The sequence below is a fragment of the Mercenaria mercenaria genome, unplaced genomic scaffold (assembly GCF_021730395.1).
Source record: "Mercenaria mercenaria strain notata unplaced genomic scaffold, MADL_Memer_1 contig_824, whole genome shotgun sequence".
NCBI classification, from domain to species: domain Eukaryota; kingdom Metazoa; phylum Mollusca; class Bivalvia; order Venerida; family Veneridae; genus Mercenaria; species Mercenaria mercenaria.
The window spans coordinates 13,172-33,130 of record NW_026463731.1 but is presented as its reverse complement, the minus strand read 5'-3'; the positions used below and the strand labels follow the sequence as shown (position 1 = coordinate 33,130).

Here is a 19,959-nt window from a genome sequence, read left to right as displayed (position 1 = left end):
GTATGCTAGGATTAAGGATCTTTTAGATTATATACCAGCAGATAACCTTTTTTAATGTATTTGGTGATACAGAATATAATAGTAGCTTCTTTGTAATCCCAAGGCAAAGTAAAGACAATCGGTGTAATAATTTTGGTCGAACTGTACCCATGACATGCATGTTTTAAATGGTCGTTTTGATGATTCTCAAGGTGATTTTACTTATTTATCTGGGAACGGAGCTAGCATGGTAGACTATATGATAGCATGTGAAGATCTTTTTAATCATGTTTCATATTTCGATGTCTTGGAAAGGGATGTATCGGACCATTTTCCCGTAGCCTATAGATTACACTTTAGTATATACAGTCATAATAAAACACAGACATTGGTCTCAGAGAGTACATCTGGGCCCAGTTGTTCGAAACTTTAACAGTTGATTAAGCCAACAGTCAATTAACTTTTAAAGTAATGTTTCGACATTTTAGAAAACTTAGAAAAACAAATTTTGACTTAAGGATTATGAACACTAAATCGTCTTTAGGGTAAAATTAAAACATCGTACGAGTGTTTCCCACCAACACTAGTATTTTGAATCAAAATTTAACAGGCGATTAGTTTAACAGTCTGTTAAAGTTTCAAACAACTGGGCCCTGGAATGATATTTCCGAAATTAAAATTAGATCTTAATAAGAGCCGGACTTTTCCCACTGTTTTTAATAATATTTTTGAACAGCACAGACTCCTTTCTCAATCTTATAAATTGATTAGTATGATCAGCATTTTACACCATGCTTGATATATGTGTGACTTACGATCGATTATTTAATTCTTTTAAAATTTACTCTGGTGTTCCACGCATTTCTCAAAGTGAATGACTGAGTCTGCTCAGAGAGCATTTGTTTATGATCATTTTGTCACAAATGATACGTTTGGCACCCTGCAAAGAGGCAAGCACATACAATGTTCAAGGGTCCCTTAACACTCACACAAGGTAAATGACAGACACAGCTGAGAGATCGTTTGCCTATATATAACGGTAGTACCTTACAAGCGATTTCGGACTGATGACTCTTAACATGTTTTGTACCCTTGCGGGTATTTCAACTACTTAAAAAGACTGGACTCCAGATTTTGGCTAAATTGAACATAAGCTGGCTTTACACGCTGTGTGGTTATACGTCAAGCGTTATAATTTCACAAGGGCGTAGCCCGATTGAATTTACTTCGTGCGACGTATAACCGCCGGAGTGTATAAATAGTGTTCAAACACGTTTTTGATATAAATTATTTCGTTTCTTATACGCATTTTAATGTAAAATTGTGACCAAATATGATAGAACTGTTTCTTCGAGCATGTATGGCGACAAATTGTTGGCCGTCACGCAGTCAAGGACCAGAAATGGCAATACGTCTTGCGGAATAGTTCTGTTAGAGCGGACATGATGTAGAATTATTCTGCACAGCAAAAAAAAACCATCTCAGTGTGTAAATTAACCAAGACAGTTGTGCTGTGTAACATTCCGTTTTAAACATGTTTTTAAGTAAAATATTTAATCGAATTTGAAAGCGCTTTTTCTTGATGCATACATGGCACTTAATATCACGTCAACGTGATGCCAGCATAATATCTTGTCATAATTTAAGCATTGCTTGTCAGTCATATTAGAAATAATTATATACTAACGCTTAAACCGTGCTGAAGGACTTTCAAGGGGCTATACATTGAACTACAGTAAAACTTGCTAAAGAGACTACATCTATTAAGAGACTACTTGCATAATGAGACCACTTTTTTAATTCCGTTTTGTATTGTTATCAAACTAATTACATTGTATTAAGAGGCCAGATCTTCTACTATATTGGTTTGACTTGTTTCATAAGATCTTTTCCATAGTTTTCTTTGTTATAACGGGAGTATCGCTTTAAATTTGATAAAAATAAATGTTTGAATGCCTATCTTCTCTATCGTTAATTTGATTTTTTTTATCACTTTCCGTATTTAATATAGCTGTAAAAGTGCATCTAGGTATCAGATGTGTTCCTTACGCGTGCACTATAAATAGCAAGCGATAAATTTTATATGTCAACACAAATATGTAACCTGTAACCAATTTTTTCATTATATAATTAAGTCAATTGTTAAACAACAGATAACCGAAGGTAAAATAATAGAATAAAAATGCAAGTCATCCTGCAGTGGATACATGATTCCGAATTTTTTTTTTATTAATTCACTCTCTAAAATTGTACTTCAAGGCTTGCACTTAGTTGTAGTGCAGTGCAGTTGTTCAGTGTGGGGGAACACGTGAGCGAGTCGATAACCTCTACGAAATAAAATCTTATGATGCCTTACACGTATCTTTAATAATTTATCAATAATAAAAATGTCTATAAGAGTTATGGATCAAGCAGCTGCTAATATATATATATATATATATATATATATATATATATATATATATATATATAATATATATATATATATAAATATATATATATATATATATATATATATATATATATAAAAACTTTGATAATGTGGCAGTTGACCTAAATCAAGCGGACACTGTTTATTTTCCAATACAGGTAAATCCATATTTGCTTTACAATAGATCTATGACGGATTATCTTTGAACTTCCCTGGACTTATTGGACTCAACTGCCACATTATCAATGTTTATTAGTACACACACACACACACACACGCACACGCACATACGCACGCACGCACACACATATTGTTTGTCAATATTTTGACTTAATGTCTAAAGATAAGATAAAAATTTATGAAAATGAGAAAATGATGTGTTACACGTAAATATCTCCTGATTAAGAAAAGATAATGCTTAACACGAATGTTTTTCTGTTTATTATAAGTTAACATACAGAATTTTCTTGCTATTTACTACAAATCTTACTTCGAAAAAGTTTATTTTAAATTCCGAGTCTCCAATTCCAACAACACGAAACAAGAGCGCTATATCTGAGAACATTATCTCTTTGTTATAAATGAAAATTTGGTAATAAGTACCAAAGGAGTTGTTGAACATGTGAATGAAACAGTTCTCAAGTCTGACCAATGTCTATAAATTTTATTCCTTTGTGATAAAGTAGTCAATTTGTTGAAGTCATGAATGTATTTCTTTCGTTATAAAAATCTAACTTTCAAAAACTTTATACTATTCATGGCGTTACGACTTAAAAATATTTTAACGTGCAAAGAATATGATTATACAGATAGTTATAGGATTGAGAGTTATCCACGAGCTATTCAGCGGTGGCACTGCACGAATTTAACTGGACTTTAGGCGGTGGTGATGTGTATTATTCTTTATATAAATGTTTGTATGATATCCCTCACTACAGTTGTTTTGCATGTTTGATGTGGACTTACCTTTTGCAGTAAAGCTTAACTCAACACGATAGAGGTAGGTTTTCCTGCTAAGAATTGTAATAGAGTCCAATTGTTGTCTTATAGAGGTAAATAAACATATAATGTTATTAATATATTCATAAAAGAACAGGTATATAATGTAGGTAACATCGTATAGATCTACATAATAACTAATTTTAAATTATAATCTTATCACAAAACTTGTATATCAAATAGTTTTGTAATCTTATAGTATATCGGTAAGCGGTTTATTCATTTGCCGATGATGTCACTTTCATGTAAAGATGGGGGACAACTTTTATAATATTATAATCAATTTTGATAGGAGAAATCAGACGTTTAAACTCCTAATTTTTTTACAAACATTATAATGCAAATGTATTGTTTGCATATATTGAGTGCCGCGCCCATGACGAAGAAAAAAGATTTAAGGTGAAAAATATCAAAACAATCTTTACACTGCATACGGACTTACGTTGACGTGAACTTTGACGCAGTTGAAATTCCAAAAGATGAGCACAATGATCCCTCAGAGCACAATGACAAGCATATTTAACAGAAAAAGTGTGTGTCCATATGGCAGGTCTACAGGTACATGTTTCTTTTGTCAGTGGCTGTTTGGTAAATTTGAATGGTAAAGGCAAAGCGCCGACAGGGGTTAGTTAGGGAGGTTGTGTCCCACCCTCCCCCATAGGAGTGTTTGTGGGGGCTCCCCCAAGAAGAAATAGGATATATGATTTGAAAAACACACTTTGGTGCACTGTTTTTATTTAAAAGACAAAAAATACCCTTTCCAGTCCGTGATCTACCCCGGGTACTAATATTAATTTATGGTTCGTTTGTAATGTGTCTCTCTTGCGATGGAGGTCTCGGATGCAACACAGGACTTACTTTTTGGGAGATGTATGTATAATATTCCTCTTCATGGAGCTCCTGGTTTATCTCATACGAGTAAAATCAAATGTAAAAATGTTCAAACAATTTTCCCTACAATCAAAGTTTCGTCTAATGTTGCTGTCATGCTGAAAAGGACATTAGTTTTCTGTGAAAACAGTTCTTCTTTCATACAATGACAAGGATGTTGCTAAAAAGACTGGATATCAGTATAATTCACCACACAGATAAAAGCAGAATGCGTTTTAATAAATTGTTTGCGACGTAGAATTTAAATAAAATTTCATTGGGTTGAAAAGATCATTCTTAATGATTACAACATAAATGAAGTTTCATCAATTGATCATGATACCACATGTCCACGCGGCATTACCTATCGTCTGCATATGACGCTTCAACAGCAACTTCGCGCTTATTAATATTCTTCAAAATAAGTGAAAATAAACCGCACCGTTGTTCATTAATGATATTTTGATAAAAATGAAATACATATAAACTATACTGATAAATGATTAAGTTTCAAATGATTTTGTTTTGGCACCAACAAATTCATCGGTTTATTTTTAATCTTAACCATACTTTGAAATCAAATTAGGTTTGGAAAAAAATGAATTTATATTGAAGATGAAATAGCCAGAAAACGTTGGTGTGTAAACTTTTCAGGTGGAGGATGTAACAAACCCCAACCTCCCAATTCCGAGGTTCCGTCAATTATTGCTCCAGTTATAAGTGCCAAACTTCGAAAAGGCATTGGTGTGAATTTCACTTCGGATCAGAATGTTACGCGAATGAAAAATGCAATCCTTGCGAATGTTTGGGAAAATGGTGGGTTTTAACAGGCCTATTTTATTACATATATATGGGAGTCAGGGCGTAGCGCAACCAATTCTGAAGCTACTCAGCGGGAGGATGTAAAAAGGAGAGTCCTCTTCCGTTTGTGTGGGTCAGTTGAATCTCCCCACGGGTAAACATTCTGAGAATAGAAAGAGGACTTGTGGCTTCTTGTAAAAGCGACTGGCCAGTATGACCTGCGTAGATCTATAATGCACATGACAGGCACGTAGCTCAGCACACTAACATACGCACAGGCATATCGTCATTTTTCGACAATAAACATATAAATAAAGAAATTCAATAAATAAAATTTGAAGGCTAAGGGGATGAGATGTAAGATGAAATAAAGATTCAAAGAGAGTTTTTGCAAACATTTAATGTTGAACTGTGATAGAGGTATACAGTACATCCTGCCTTAGCGGTCACCTACAGGTATTATTAAACAGCCACTGGCCTTAAATAAGTAGTCAATCTAGAAACTCCCCAAACTAAAGTTTCTATTGTTCCGAATGAAAAGCTCTAAGATATTGTTTTGATATAATAATGGGCAACACCTTTGACCCTCATCATTGGCTGATACTACAATACTGGAGCTTATTTGAAACTGAAGCGGGAAGATCAAAGTTTATACTGGTATCTACAATGTATGACATACTTATTTGAGACAGATATTATGGATTTATTTAAAGCTGTAAGACTTAAAGTGTGCTATACACGAATATACTTTTTTGGTATGATAAATATATAAATATTTATTCGTATAACATACTCGTACAATTTTGAAGCAATGGTATGTGTAAACGTGTAACAATAATTTATCATTAGGTTCAACACATCTGACCGAATGACTTTTGCTGTTGTTGTTTAAATTCTAAATTTGAGTAATTTAAGTTTATAATTTCTATCGAAGAATTTGACGGGAAGCTTAATCCTCCATTCTTCTTGGAATAAAAGTAGATATACAAATATTTCCAGTTGATACAAGACGTTTTTTTTTTCCTGCAATCTTTTGAATTTCCTTACATTTACAGTATTAAGGTTTCTGTCTGTCTATATTATTCGAACGCAGTTATCAAGAGCTTTTCTCATTTTGTTTTACAAATGCAATGACACTGCAACTTATATTCATATTACCAAATAATGAGATCCAAGCAACTAAAAAGGCAAAAAGACATACCGTGCGGCATTCAGTTCGCTATTTAGGAATATTAAAAGCAGTTTCATCGGACCATTTTTCCATAGTATTGTAGACACTTTTTGCATTTAGTAGTGTTTAGATTATGATGCAAATGTATCTGATAACATATACTGTAATTCTAATACATTAACCTTTTTTGACCGCTAAACTTGATTCAGTATCATAATTATCTGGTAAATCTTTTGAAGATTACTAAAATTTCTTTACTGACGTGTCTGAATCGTGAAAGGATCACGAAAGGATATCAAATTAAGTTAACCTGGCATCCACATTTTGTAATAGTGGTAAAACTTTTGTTAATATAAATCTATTTGAGCACGGTAAACATTTACAGTGAAATAAAAGTGCGCCTCTACAATAGAAATTATTATATGAATGACAGTTGTGAAATATTTACTAAACTGTAGGACTAGGAGTACCAAAATCTGCATTAGGCAAGTACATTTATTTTGACCGTATCCCAGAGTTTCAGATATGCATATGCAACAGAAATGTTTTTATCAATCACCGAACTAGCTAATAAAATACATTATTAAGTGGAACATCTTAACTGAACGACTGAAACGTCGAGATTCTTTCTTCAAATTTGTCCTCGTAAGAAGGAGTCCGCAATAGATGCGTTAATCACACAGCAAAATATATGACATAAGACAGAAGAAAGTATCAGTATTATATAGTTAACATACGAAATATCAATTTATATAATATTGACTGAAAATATTCAATATTCTGTACACGTTTAGATTTTTAAAAACATGTTTTGATGAATATCGGAAGGTTTATACCATCAATTCAAAAAGTGGCTTGCATGTTTGAGTTCATTTGAAGATCTTTGCAAATATTCATTAATACTCGTATGTTCTTTTTACTAAATAAAATGTCATTCCTCAATACTTGTGTTAGGGTAACTTTATTATGGTTTGGTATCATATATGATAGTTGCCTTGCAGGCAGACGGAAAAAACACTGGATGTTTTAGAAAATTACCTCTATATCGATTTAAAAAAGCAACAGGAAACAGAAAAGCAAGATTATAAATGAAAAATTAATTAGAAAGTAAACACCAATTTTTTACCTTAAGATACAGCATTAATTAAGGTATCTCGTATCTTACGAGAAGACAGAGCTAATCAAAAAAATCCCTCCGAGCAAGAAAAGGTGACGACCACCTTAGGACTTAAGGGACCTTTGAGTTAGTCACCCCAGGACCATAATTCTGTCAATGACTGGCCCTTGAGAGTTGAGGTTACTAGGTATACTTTAATAGGTATACAAATAACCTGTAATGTATGTATTGGATGCATAAATGTGGATATATTTGATTTCATATGAATATTATCAGGAATTTTGTTTTTCGTGTCGACCGATTTTAGCTAACTTTTTCTCACACTGAAACATTTGGCGCCCAACGCGGGACAGGCGCCAAATGTCATGTGGTGAGAAAAATGTGCAGCAAGACCGGCACTCCAACCCATGGCCTTTGAATACCATTCCTATGCTCTACCGTCTGAGCTACCCGGCCGCCTACACTCTTTCTCACATTTTAATGTTCAAGTCTTATACCATGACATACCCACCACCACCACCACCGCTATATGAAATTCGTCCTGGAATTTCTAATGGGACAGGGAACAAGGATATCTTGATCTCGGAATATATTCTGTCACGGCCCCACGTTAGGCACGAAATGTCACAGGGTGAGAAAAATGTGCAACCAGACCGGGACTCGAACCCGCGGCCTCGGAATACCGTTCTGCCGGCTGAGCTACCCGGCCGCCTGCACATTTTCTCCCCGTTTTAATTTCCAAGTCCTATACCATGACGTATTTCCCCTTTGTCTTCGAATTTCAGCAGGTATTTTGTAAATCTAGCAATTACAGGCGTCGGAGACTAACCAGTGTAATGCCGCCACGGCTCAACGTTGGGTGTCAAATGTTACAGGGTGAGAAAAATGTGCAGCTGGGACCTCGGAAAATCTTTCCGAAGGTCTTCTGACAGCTAGCCGCCCGCCTTCAAATTTTCTTCCCCGTTTTAATATTCAAATCATACACCGGGAAACTAGCACTAGCAAGTACTGGTAGTCTACCTTTGATATTTTAACATATTTTACCGAGAGAAACGATATCCATTTTTCCATGCGTGCTATCACGTGAAGACATGTGATTCCCACCGTAGGTAAGGTTAATACCCCAGTCACACATACGGCGCGGATAGCTACGTCTAGCCACGGATAGAAACGTAGTAATCCGTATCGATCCGTACCTGAGCCGTACGGATTGGTACGGATTACTAAATTAATGTACGGCTCAGGTACGGATCGTTACGGATTACTACGTTTCTATCCGTGGCCTAACGTAGCTGTCCGCGCCGTATGTGTGACTGTGGTATAAGCTACAGTCACACATACGGATATGTTCATGCGTTGAGGTACGGTGCGTTTGGGATTGGTCCTGAGGGGGCGGGGTAGGGGATGGGGTGATTGGCGGTCGGCGAATACGGATAAGTACAGAGCAGTACGTCTTAGTACGGGAGAAATGGTGAGAAACGGGAAACAAAAAATATACAGGACGCGAATAAGTGCGGATAGAAACGGCATACTACGTTGAACTACGTTTTACTGCGCCTGGCAACTTGCCCAAGCGCGTGGACGGGTCTGCGTTGAACGACGTTGAACTACGCTTAAATACGGGCAGCCTCGGATAACTACGTTCAGCTACGACAAGGTACGTTTCAGTACGGATAACTACGTTTTAGAACGTTTAACTACGGATGAATAAGTTTCAACCATGTTGGACTAAAGTCACGCTCAAATGGCTACGGATCGCTCAAACTTTTGTGCTTGTTCAAAAGTTGGAGAAACATGCAAGTTTTGGATAAGTCTTGGATACGTTTTGATCAAGTAATGGTACGGATTGATACGGATTACTACTTTAAAGTACAACTCAGGCACGGATCGATACGGCTTACTACGTTTCTATCCGTGGCTAGACGTAGCTATCCGCGCCGTATGTGTGACTGGGGTTTTAGCAAAAACATGAAAATTGCGCACCCACATCCTCAAAGTAATAAAAAACTATCTAAATTAATTATTGACATGTCACAGAAATGTCTTTTTTTGCAATGGTGGAAAGGATTTACTTTTTTCGTCAAATATTTTACCTGTGTAGCTCTTTAAATACGGGGGGACCAGAGACCGGTCGTTGTCGACAGGTGGTCGCTATTCACGGGTGGTCGCTAGCACAAGTTTGACTGTATATTATTTGTAAATAGAAGTCTCTGATATCCAATAATACCTAAACATACAGTGTATTCTCACAATCGATCCAAAGTTAACAATGTAGAAATTTCCTTACTGCAGACCGAACAAAAGTAGTGCAGTAGGTACAAACAAGTAGTTCCGTGTCATACATTTATTTAACCATCAAAATGTAGTTATTTTGCCTCGACGGGGTTTTCAGCTGTCGAACGTCAAAATGTTAATGCATTTTTCAGTCAGTGTTATATACATATCTGTTTTTTTTTGTTGTTCTGACTGCAGTAACATATTAATGCGCGAAAACTAGGTCACCAGACAAACGCTGAAGATATAAATAGATTTATTGGCTAATATATTTACGACTATTTTGAATTCTGGCTAACACATTTACGATTATAGTAGCATAGCATCGCGAGACAAGTGGAAGTTGTAAGTTGTAAATATTTGTGAATGAGTAATAGTTTATAGATGTTTTGTTTTGGTTTGTCTTAATTATTCATTCCTTCATTTGCGTTTAAATACAAATGTACATGCATTCCATCAAAATGTTGATACAGTAATGAAATGACGGCACTAGGAACATTATACGTTATGTGAAATTGCTAATTTATTTTTAATTTAAAAGCATATTAAGGGAAATAAAAACATCATGATTTATTCCCACTTAGAAAGGATTGTTGTTTTCAATAAGAATACCATCTCAAAATACTAACATTAAAGTTGAGGGTGGAAGTGCCGATAGAAAATTTTGTCAAAGAGGGTTCCCGTGCCGGGTGCCGAGAGTCAAGAGGGATCCTGTGAGGCAAAATTGCGCCGACTGAGAGGGATCGAAAGTAGGGCGTTTTTAAGGAAATATGATGAAAATAACCACTTAAAGTGTATTTACAAATAAGATGGGATCAACGGCTTCACAGCTAAGGTACTAGATACTTGCTATATTCAAGGAAAGTCGTATTTAAGTTTCATAAACACCGTACGATGTTCATCCGAGCCAGTTCCTTCCGTCTACACCGTCTACATTCCATCTTTGTTTGAACTTATGTCGACTGATAAAGCACATCTAACGATAAATAAGCAATGGTATATAGCAACTCTTCCCGTGGTTCATATGTTTTTATGCAAAAACCTATGCTCAGGACGAAATTTTTGATTTTCCGAGCTCCCTGACGTTAGAGTTAATTGTTTACCACAAAGAGTGTCCTTTGCGCGAACAGAGAAGGATCCGTTTTCTCATTTACTACAGAGAGGGATCCGATATGCATATACACCGTGTACACTTTACTACTGATTATTCTCCGCGATGTCACTCAGTTTGCATGCCTATATCGGATTGACAGCAGTCGGAATATTGGCAGGTAGGCGCTATGTCTGCCCGATATAAAACATGACCCACATCATTTTTCCTAACGATTAGGCCTACTGTTATGTGTGTAAGATATGATTAAAAATCCCATCAGTCAGTACCTAACCATTCATATGTGTTAAACACATCAAAACAACAAAGGTCAAGTATTGGCCAGATGTCCTAAGAAATGCAACTTAAATGTAATAAATGTAAGCTGTTTGGCATGCCGATTTCAGCGTTGATTTTTTTAGTCAATAACAGTGAACTGCGTAAAAGATAGAGTTTCACCAGTGACAGATAGACGGTTTGATACCTGGTCGATATCGGACCTACACATGATATCGGTCCGACTTAAAACCAGTGAGCAAAATTATATATATATATATATATGTATATACTTTTTTTTTATTTAACGTCGCACCGACACATGGTCTTACATCATTTTACGATATCTATCCTATATAAAAGAGATACTGGTTCAATGATGCCATATGGATTTGATTAGATAACACTTTTATAAATTGCTGAAACGTTTTCAAAACGGAACAGAAATTATTTCAGGGACTACATCTTCCGCTGGCTTTACAGATCTTTATTTTGGAAATCTGTATATTAATGTTGTTTTTTATTTTTTGAAAATATATTACTTACTAGTAAATCAGACAATAATTTGTTTCTAAATGCTTAAAAGAATCAAGTTCAGTTAAACGGTCAAACGGAGAAATCATTGAAGAGGAGTATGTATTAAACAGTCATATTTTTACATGCCATATCAATAGTGAATCTATGAAAGGCCGGTGCGTAATGCAAATTGTCAAATGACAAATGCCGAATAATAAATGTTAAATGCCAATAACTTAGTGCAAAATGACAGTTACTTATTGCTAAATGACAGTTACTTAATGCTTTATGCTTCATACCAAATGCTTTATGCCATATAATTAATGCTAAATTCTTAACGCTAAATGTCAAATAGCTAATGTTAATTGATAAATGATAAATGCTAATCGTCAAAATCTTGTACAATCTGTGTTGTTCAGAGACAATCAATCCATCCTCCAGTACTTTCAGTCCTTTGATAAATGTATGTCATATTTATTATCTGTTATTACCATTGTTAATAATTTTAAGGATCAAGGTTAAAAATTCATGCGTACGTTATTCTGAAGAGTTAAACCAAACGAGTGTATTCTCGTTGTTAAAGACCTAAAAATAAAACAAAACCGATTCATCGATATACATTTATTGAAAATCTTGGACTCCTCCCAAAAATACTGAAGTATTTTATTTAACTCTTGAAGACGCGGTTTATATAACCGTAATAATATGACAAAAATAAATAGTTCAATTGGGTGATACTGTGCAAAACAGTTTCATATATCTGTCGGTGTTTCATTAACGCTACCTTATTTTCTAGTTTCAGACATTAAAATGAATATCGTTCTGATGATATTTTTTGGTTCAAGTTGTGTTTTATATGGAAATGCTGTGATACAAGGCGAGTATAAATATTTACTCTATTCTTCTTAACTTTAATACAATTGTGTCCGCACATGTTTTATTTTCTGTAGAACCTTATCACAGTAGATTATAATCAGCTATAAAAAGATCTCGATGAAGTTAGTGGCCCAGCGGCTGAAGTTAGCGGCCTGGTGGCCTAGCAGCTTGGTGGCCAGGTAGACTCGTGTAATTATTGTAAATTTAAGAGTTAGAATATACTAAATACTGGCTAGCGTCCTAAAACCGGACACTTTTGGAATATTTTTCAAGATAACTCGGGAAAAAGATATATCTAGTGGTTGAAATTTCACGTGAACAAAGCTAGGTTCTCCTCCTAACTAAAGAGCTATTTTTTTTTTTTTTTGGATTTAACGTCGCACCGACACATGATAGGTCATATGGCGACTTTCCAGCTTTTAATGGTGGAGGAAGACCCCAGGTGCCCCTCCGTGCATTATTTCATCACGAGCGGGCACCTGGGTAGAACCACCGACCTTCCGTAAGCCAGCTGGATGGCTTCCTTACATGAAGAATTCAACGCCCCGAGTGAGGCTCGAACCCACATCGATGAGGGGCAAGTGATTTGAAGTCAGCGACCTTAACCACTCGGCCACGGAGGCCCCGCTAATTTGTTTTTTTCTAAAATTAGGTCAAGTACGTTTTCGAGGCCTGCAAAACGGGCCACCGAATCACGTTATTTTAAGATCTAACAGTACCATGTTTCTGGACAGCGAGTTGTCACTTTATTGATTTTCAATTTATATTCAACATTGAACTAAACTTTATTTTCAACCAATGGAAAGTAGTCGTACAGTGTCTGAGTCCAAGAATTGTACGAATTACCTCTCTTGAATCTATAAATTTGATCGTATCTCTCCCAACCAAATCTATTAAAATTTCACTTTTCGGAGTGAATATTTTGATATGAAAATGTGTTTTAGGGTGTGTAAAAGTCATGCACTAAATTATCAAAGCTGTATTTCCCCGATATAAGTGTTTACTTAACGTCTCGTCTGCTTACCTCAAATTTACATGGGACATTTAGATTTAATGGTGGGACCTCACGGAAATACTGCGCATGTGCATCGCGGCACTTCCGACTTCCCCCGAAATGTAAACATGCTGTGTGAGTGCAGACGAAATGAAATGTAGCATTTCTTGTAAATTACTTAAATATAATTGTTGTAACTTTGCCCTGTTGTTGAAAATCAAGCATCCATTTGATCGTAAACAGATTAACAAGGTTAAAAACAAAAAAAAAAAAAAATAAAAAAAAAGCGTTTACAGGACTGTCCGGTTTGGTGGTCGTCCGGATTTGGTTGTCGCTAGCCAGTATATATAGATAGATAAAACTGTGAATACAAGCGTTAAATTTCAATAAAGCACAAGATGTGGTTAAGGTAGTTCTGCACGTTTGATAAACCGGAAGTGATAGAGCGCAACGTCATTCATCCAGATCACGCAAAATAAAGCCTGAATTCGGCGTACGGAATGAAAATCATTTGAGCCGCACTATGAGAAAACCAACATCAGGGGTGGCGAAATCTGATTTTGACTTGCTTGTCCGTTTTTGTCATTTGCTATTTTTTACTTGTCCGTATGATAGTTATATAGTAAATTCTGGTCAAATTTCACTTGTCTGTACAAGCTTTGGAACAACCTGGGCAATACTGACAATTGAATTTGCCACCCCTGCCAACATAGTGCGTTTGCGACCAGCATGGATCCAGACCAGCCTTGTCAGGATCCATGCTGTTTGCTTTCAAAGCCTATTGCAATTAGAGAAACCATCAGCGAAGAGCCTAGATCCTGACAAGACTGCGCGGATGCTGGTCGCAAACGCACTGTTGGTTTTCTCATGGTGCGGCTCATTTTATGAATTAATGGCAACCCGTCAGTAAATTTATTACAATGGCAACGTAACTATCTTTCTTAACGTGGCTCGCTACTTTCCTCACGAATTTCGGCACCATCTCAGATTGTGATGATGTTCGGTATAAATGAACGGAAATGCTTCCTCTTTCAAATGGTGCATTTTCTAAATAAATATATGATATAGTTTGACGTCGAAGCGCCCCCTAGCGGCAACAGTAGATTCGCGCTTTTTTAGCTTTAAACGCTCATAATTTTGTAGTGGTTTTTCACTACACAGGAGCCGAATTACAAGAAATACAATGTTATCTGGCTGCTTAGCTTAACAGACAACAAGGATGGACAGTACATACATGTAAACAACTACTTTCAACCGATATTCTCGAGGCTGGAGTAAGAAAATACAAATGCACAAGTGAACAGTATGGATGCTGGGACTCGACTGACGCTGGTTCGCTGGAATTTCCTCGTGCTGCTTCAGTAACATTACTTCTGCAGGTCGGCGACCCCTTCTATCGCTGATCACAGGCCACTATTCACTACACTCCTCCCTTTCTTATAAACCAGGTCCCCGGGGTAGAATATTAGTGACTTCCCGGGGGTAGGGCTGATGTCAGGGACTAACCCTGGCTTATAAGTTTGGTCCAGTGGAGCACTGTGACCTGCTAACCTAAGTCAAGGCAAGAGCCTAGCTATCCAAAAATTCAAGCCAAGTTTGGCCTCCAGGTGAGAATGTATGAACTGCCTCATTAAGAGTAAACCCCAGAGGTATCCATTGCCCTGGTGGAAAGAGAAAGGTCTAAACTAAGTAACCAGCGTCCCAAAGAAAAAATGGGTAGAAATAAATTGAAACAACGGGGACAACTCTGTAATTTACCTTTAACAATCAAACGGTATTAGGTTTCTAGAATACATCAGAATTCCTGCATATTTTAAGTGTTTGGCCAAGCCTGCATACGAGAATGAGATAAAGCAAACCCCCAGAAGTGTAATGACTTCTGGAACAACATTAATAAAACGGGCTACATAATAATTAAATAACTAAAAGGTAGAGCCCCATGACCTGACTTTATGTGTTTCATTACAGGAAAACAGCGTGTTAGCATTTTCACAGATTCTGGCCATTAGGGATCCTGGGGGGAACCCCGGGAGGTGTGGTACCAACAACAATGATGCATTAAACAAGTATTTCACGAAGGACAAATGTGAAAAGTTTGATTCACACGTGGAATGCTCTATAGACTAACCAGTCTAACTGGTCGGTGTCGTACTTCCTGCCTCATTGTTTATATGCTGAAAGAGCGTTAAGGGTAAGCATGCTAACGAGATCAGTTGATCCCTGATAGCAGTGCAGCCAGATATACATTTAGGATATGAGAAATACTAGCTCTCTAGCATATTGCTAGTAGTCTTAATCTGTATTTCATATGTAACTTGTCCGGGGGTGGGGGGGGGGGGGGAGGCACCCCGGGCATGCAGTACCAAAATTCCCTAGGAGGGTACCATCCAAACCTCCCCTGGAATTTATTAATCCTGGCGAGCTGTCGGAAGCAATCTACACTGCATCATTGGAGAATGTATGGGGCCAAGGTCTGGCATTGGGTTTAAAGGAAAATCATTAGCCCAAATAAACGGGCCCAAGTCTGAGACCTACTCTCCCAATGGAGATGATGTCCCAGCTTCCAGACTGAGTCTGGGCAAATTACTAACCTTGGTCAAAACAGTGTTCTGCTGACCCTTCCTCATATTGGAAGGAGGTTTCAACTTCGATCCATTTTATATACATTACATCGGGGTGATCCCCGACAACCAGTGTAACCATTTTATATATACCAGGATGATCCCCGATACAAAGTGTAACCATTTTATATATATGTATCAGGATGATCCCTGATTTACCTCTTTAGAAAGAATGCATTTAGTGTGTCCATTTTACATACGTTACATCGGGGTGATCCCCGACGGCCGGAGTACCCATTTTATATATATATCAGGGTGATCCCCGACTTCCCCAACCCAAATGGCTGGTACCAACCCAGCCCTACTTACATGAAGGATTGGACTGGTTTGCAGGTTCTGGTGCCTGGTTCTGCCCATCTCGCATTGTACCAGACGCCAGTCCTACAAAACGCTCCATTACAGTCTCAACAACTGGAGGTCTATAGCTGTGAAAGGCCACTAACCTAGACAACCGTAGGGTTGGCCCAATGTGATATTGGGGCATGGGTGAGAAAAGTGAGGTTTCTTTGTAACCGGGTAGATCACCCCGGCCAACCAAACCCTGGTAGGAACCTGGATTTGAACATAAGGGAAAATGGCTTTCAGTGTCACAGGTCTCCTTTGCTTGACTCCCCACAACAGCCCTGGACCTGTCCACATGACCACGATCCGCTTGGGAAACTGGCGGGGCCTGGATAGCCTCGCAGGATGATTCCCCATATTCCACCACAGGTGTCGCCAAAAGCATTGCTAGTATTTTTCTGTTCAAATGGGACACATTTCTACCGGGTGATTCAACTAAATCTTCTAGAGGTATTGCCAATGTATTCCCCTCCCTGTGGGTCACAGTTTCACAGGGTGAATCCAAGTATGGCCCCACTACCTCTGCCAAAGGTGTTGCAGGTATGTTTCCTCCCCTGTCAGCCACTATTCCAGAGGCTAATGGCGTCTCCATAATATTTTCTAAGGAAATGGCTGGAATACTCCCCTCCCCTGCGGTAAATTAAGTTGGGGACTTACTCCCCCCATTACATGCAGGGTATTTTCCTCCTTGTGGGTCACATTTCCACAGGGTAAACATTTTGGTGATACATAATTAGCCTCTTGTGAGAGTTCCAGATGTTTATCATCCAGATATTGAAAAAACTGTCCTAGGTCATCATTCGAAAGAATAGGTTTATCAAGCCGGTAAGCATTCCTATCTTGACACTGTTCCTCTTTGCCCTCAGTCTCTCGGGACAGATCTTTGACCAAACTTATCGGGGACTGACCACTGATTACAGTTTTATTATACTAGCTCTCAGCCTCATGTGATACAAGGGCTCAACCTCAGTTTTAATGTACTGACCAACAACAGTATACGAGGGATCAACCTGACTTTTAATGTTCTGGTCCTCGCTGTTATACAAGGTCTCGCCCTCACAGTTAGTGAACTGAACCTCATTACAGCAATAGGGCTGACCCTTTGCCTCAGTAAAGGTAGTCTGATCCCCTACCTCAGTACAACAAGGCTGACCCTCGACCTCTGTATTTGGGGACTGACCCTTAGCCTGGTTATGTATGGTCTGACCCTTTACCTCGGTACAAGGGGTTTGATCTTCAACTTCAGCATTAGGAAACGGGTCAAGGGACTCTGCGTTACTGGTCTGACACCTTACCTCAGTATAGGAGGACTGTTGAGCATTAATTCCCTCGACTTCGGTACGAGCGGATTTGCTCTCGGCCTCTACCTTTTGGGTTTAACATTCAGTATATAAAGCACTTTCTACCAAGGCTTCCAATATGGAATCTTCGGATTTATCTTGGGACTGATTATTAATAGGCCTAGGTACAGCATGCTGACCAGGTTCGATAAGTACCTTGTGTAAATTATCATAATCTTTCTTACACAATCCTTTGCTCTGTTTTACAGGGCTTAATGTTTTGGCCAACTTACTTGTGTAAATTATCATAATCTTTCTTACACAATCTTTTGCTCTGTTTTACAGGGCTTAATGATTTGGCCAACTTGCTTAATGGAATGATTAGCACTGTTTTTATACGGGTTGAGGTCATAGGACACGACTGATTATCGGTAACTGTTCCTTGCTGAGAATAGCATTTCTCAAGGGAAGACTGATGTTGAGATGGCTTTGTAAGACAAACTGGTGACATTGGTTGCTTGGGATCATACAAACTATGAGATGGATTGGGGTATCAAAAATCAGCTACTGCTCCCCGATCAAAAATTAGTTCCCAGACCCAGTCACTGTCCTGCAAAAGCTGTGACGAATTAGACCAAGAAGTATCAAAGGCCTGGGGTATATATGAATCAGAGTTACTTTGCAAATTGGGTTTTTTCCCACTCTGCTTTGAACCATCCCACATGCTGGGATTCGGATCTAAGACTACGCAACCTTGTGTATGGGCGTTGCCCCCATTTCCGGGCGACATGCTCCACATGCTACTGTTCCCCCCTGGACCTATATGACTTAGTGTATTGGAGCTGCCCTCCAACCTCGTTGGCAGAGTCCCTGTGTGAGGGACCCCATAAGAACCAAAGTGACCCTGTCTGTGTGGGTCATCCCCACAACTAAGTGGCATATACCACCTGGTAGGATCCCAAACAGGACCTAATTGACATGGTGTATGAGGACTTGAGTGATATTGGTTATCTACATGGGCGGTTTCCTCCGACATCCCGGGGGGTTGTCCCAAACTGGATTGGGTACCTGGGGTGGATCCCCACTAGCCTGATTCCAAGGTAAAGGGTACTAGTGTGCGGGAGTAGTGTGGGGAGGGTCCCCCGCAGATTGTGCTGTGGGTTGCTGTGGGGGGTACCCAGGAGGAGCAGTATCAGAGCGTAAGCCTCCATGCACGGCTGTCACTGGAGATAAACACCATGCATTTTGAGTAGTCCCAGGTGGACCCCCAACTGATGTCATTGAACTTAGAAGTTGCCAGGGGACTGGGAAGCTTGTCTTTGGTCCCTTATAAGTTGGGTTCGCTGGTGGAGACCGCCATGCGGGAACTGGCGGTGCCATAGATGGTGGGTATCCTGGTGAAGTAGTTTCAGTTGATCCTATGGGCGGTGCCCTGATCTGGGACATCCCAGATGGGGGTGTAGTGGGTGTTGTACCCACCAATTGATATACTGGTGCTCCAGACAGGACATGACCGCTGTGTCCCGAGGTACCTAGGTAGGTACCAGGTTTAGTTAACAAGGGAGGGCAAGCCCAAGTGCCCTCCCCGTGTGTAGGTAGGGCATCCTGGCCAACGCTGCTTTGACGAAGCCAATGAGGACTGGACGCTTTAGCACCATAAACTCTTTTAGTGTTGTTCCCTAGGTCCCTATACCTAGGTTGACCGGGATTTTCATGATTGAAACACTTAATCTTCACAAGAGGCCATTGAGCCTTCACATCCCATGGCGTTTCACAAGGGACATTATTTGTTTGCTCCCTGGGGAAGGGTTAGCCCTTATTACAAGGGTAGAATTTTGTAAGTATTTGGCTTTGATTGTAGTGTCTTCACTACAGTCTAAAGGCTCTAACAATTCCTCTTCCCCCTCAATATCAAATTCCTCATCTTCCCACTCAAAAGAACCACCCAAATCAAAATTGTCAGTGAACATTATCCTCCTTGTAATATCCTCCCCAATTCTGATATTAGGCATTTGCATGAACAGGTCATACTCTATGTTGCCAAATATTTTTCTGTTTCAGGCGATTGCCTTTGCCCCCTCCCGGGATAGACCCGGGATTACCGATCGCATATCAAATATTTCAATGAAATTTATGAAGATCGGGTCGGGGATATCCTGGTTATTATTTTCAGGGTCCATACTAAATACCACTGAAATGTCCTACTTTAGACTAGTATATAATATTTCGGAAACTAAGGTAAATTAACTACATGAACAATAAATTTGCGCAATGTGTCTGCGCAGTCTGTCTGCGCAAGGGCCAAACGGAAGTTGGAACCAC

The 19,959-nt window shown here is 38.6% G+C and overlaps 1 protein-coding gene across 1 annotated transcript; it reads right to left on the bottom strand.

The window, feature by feature from the left end:
- Positions 1-18,747: 18,747 nt before the first annotated feature.
- LOC128554875 (uncharacterized) lies at positions 18,748-19,649 on the bottom strand. Its single transcript, XM_053536191.1, has 2 exons — positions 19,528-19,649; positions 18,748-19,330 (listed from the first exon to the last, which is right to left on the bottom strand). The coding sequence occupies exons 1-2, from the start codon at positions 19,647-19,649 to the stop codon at positions 18,748-18,750; spliced, it is 705 nt and encodes a 234-aa protein (XP_053392166.1).
- Between the last annotated feature and the right edge of the window lie 310 nt (positions 19,650-19,959).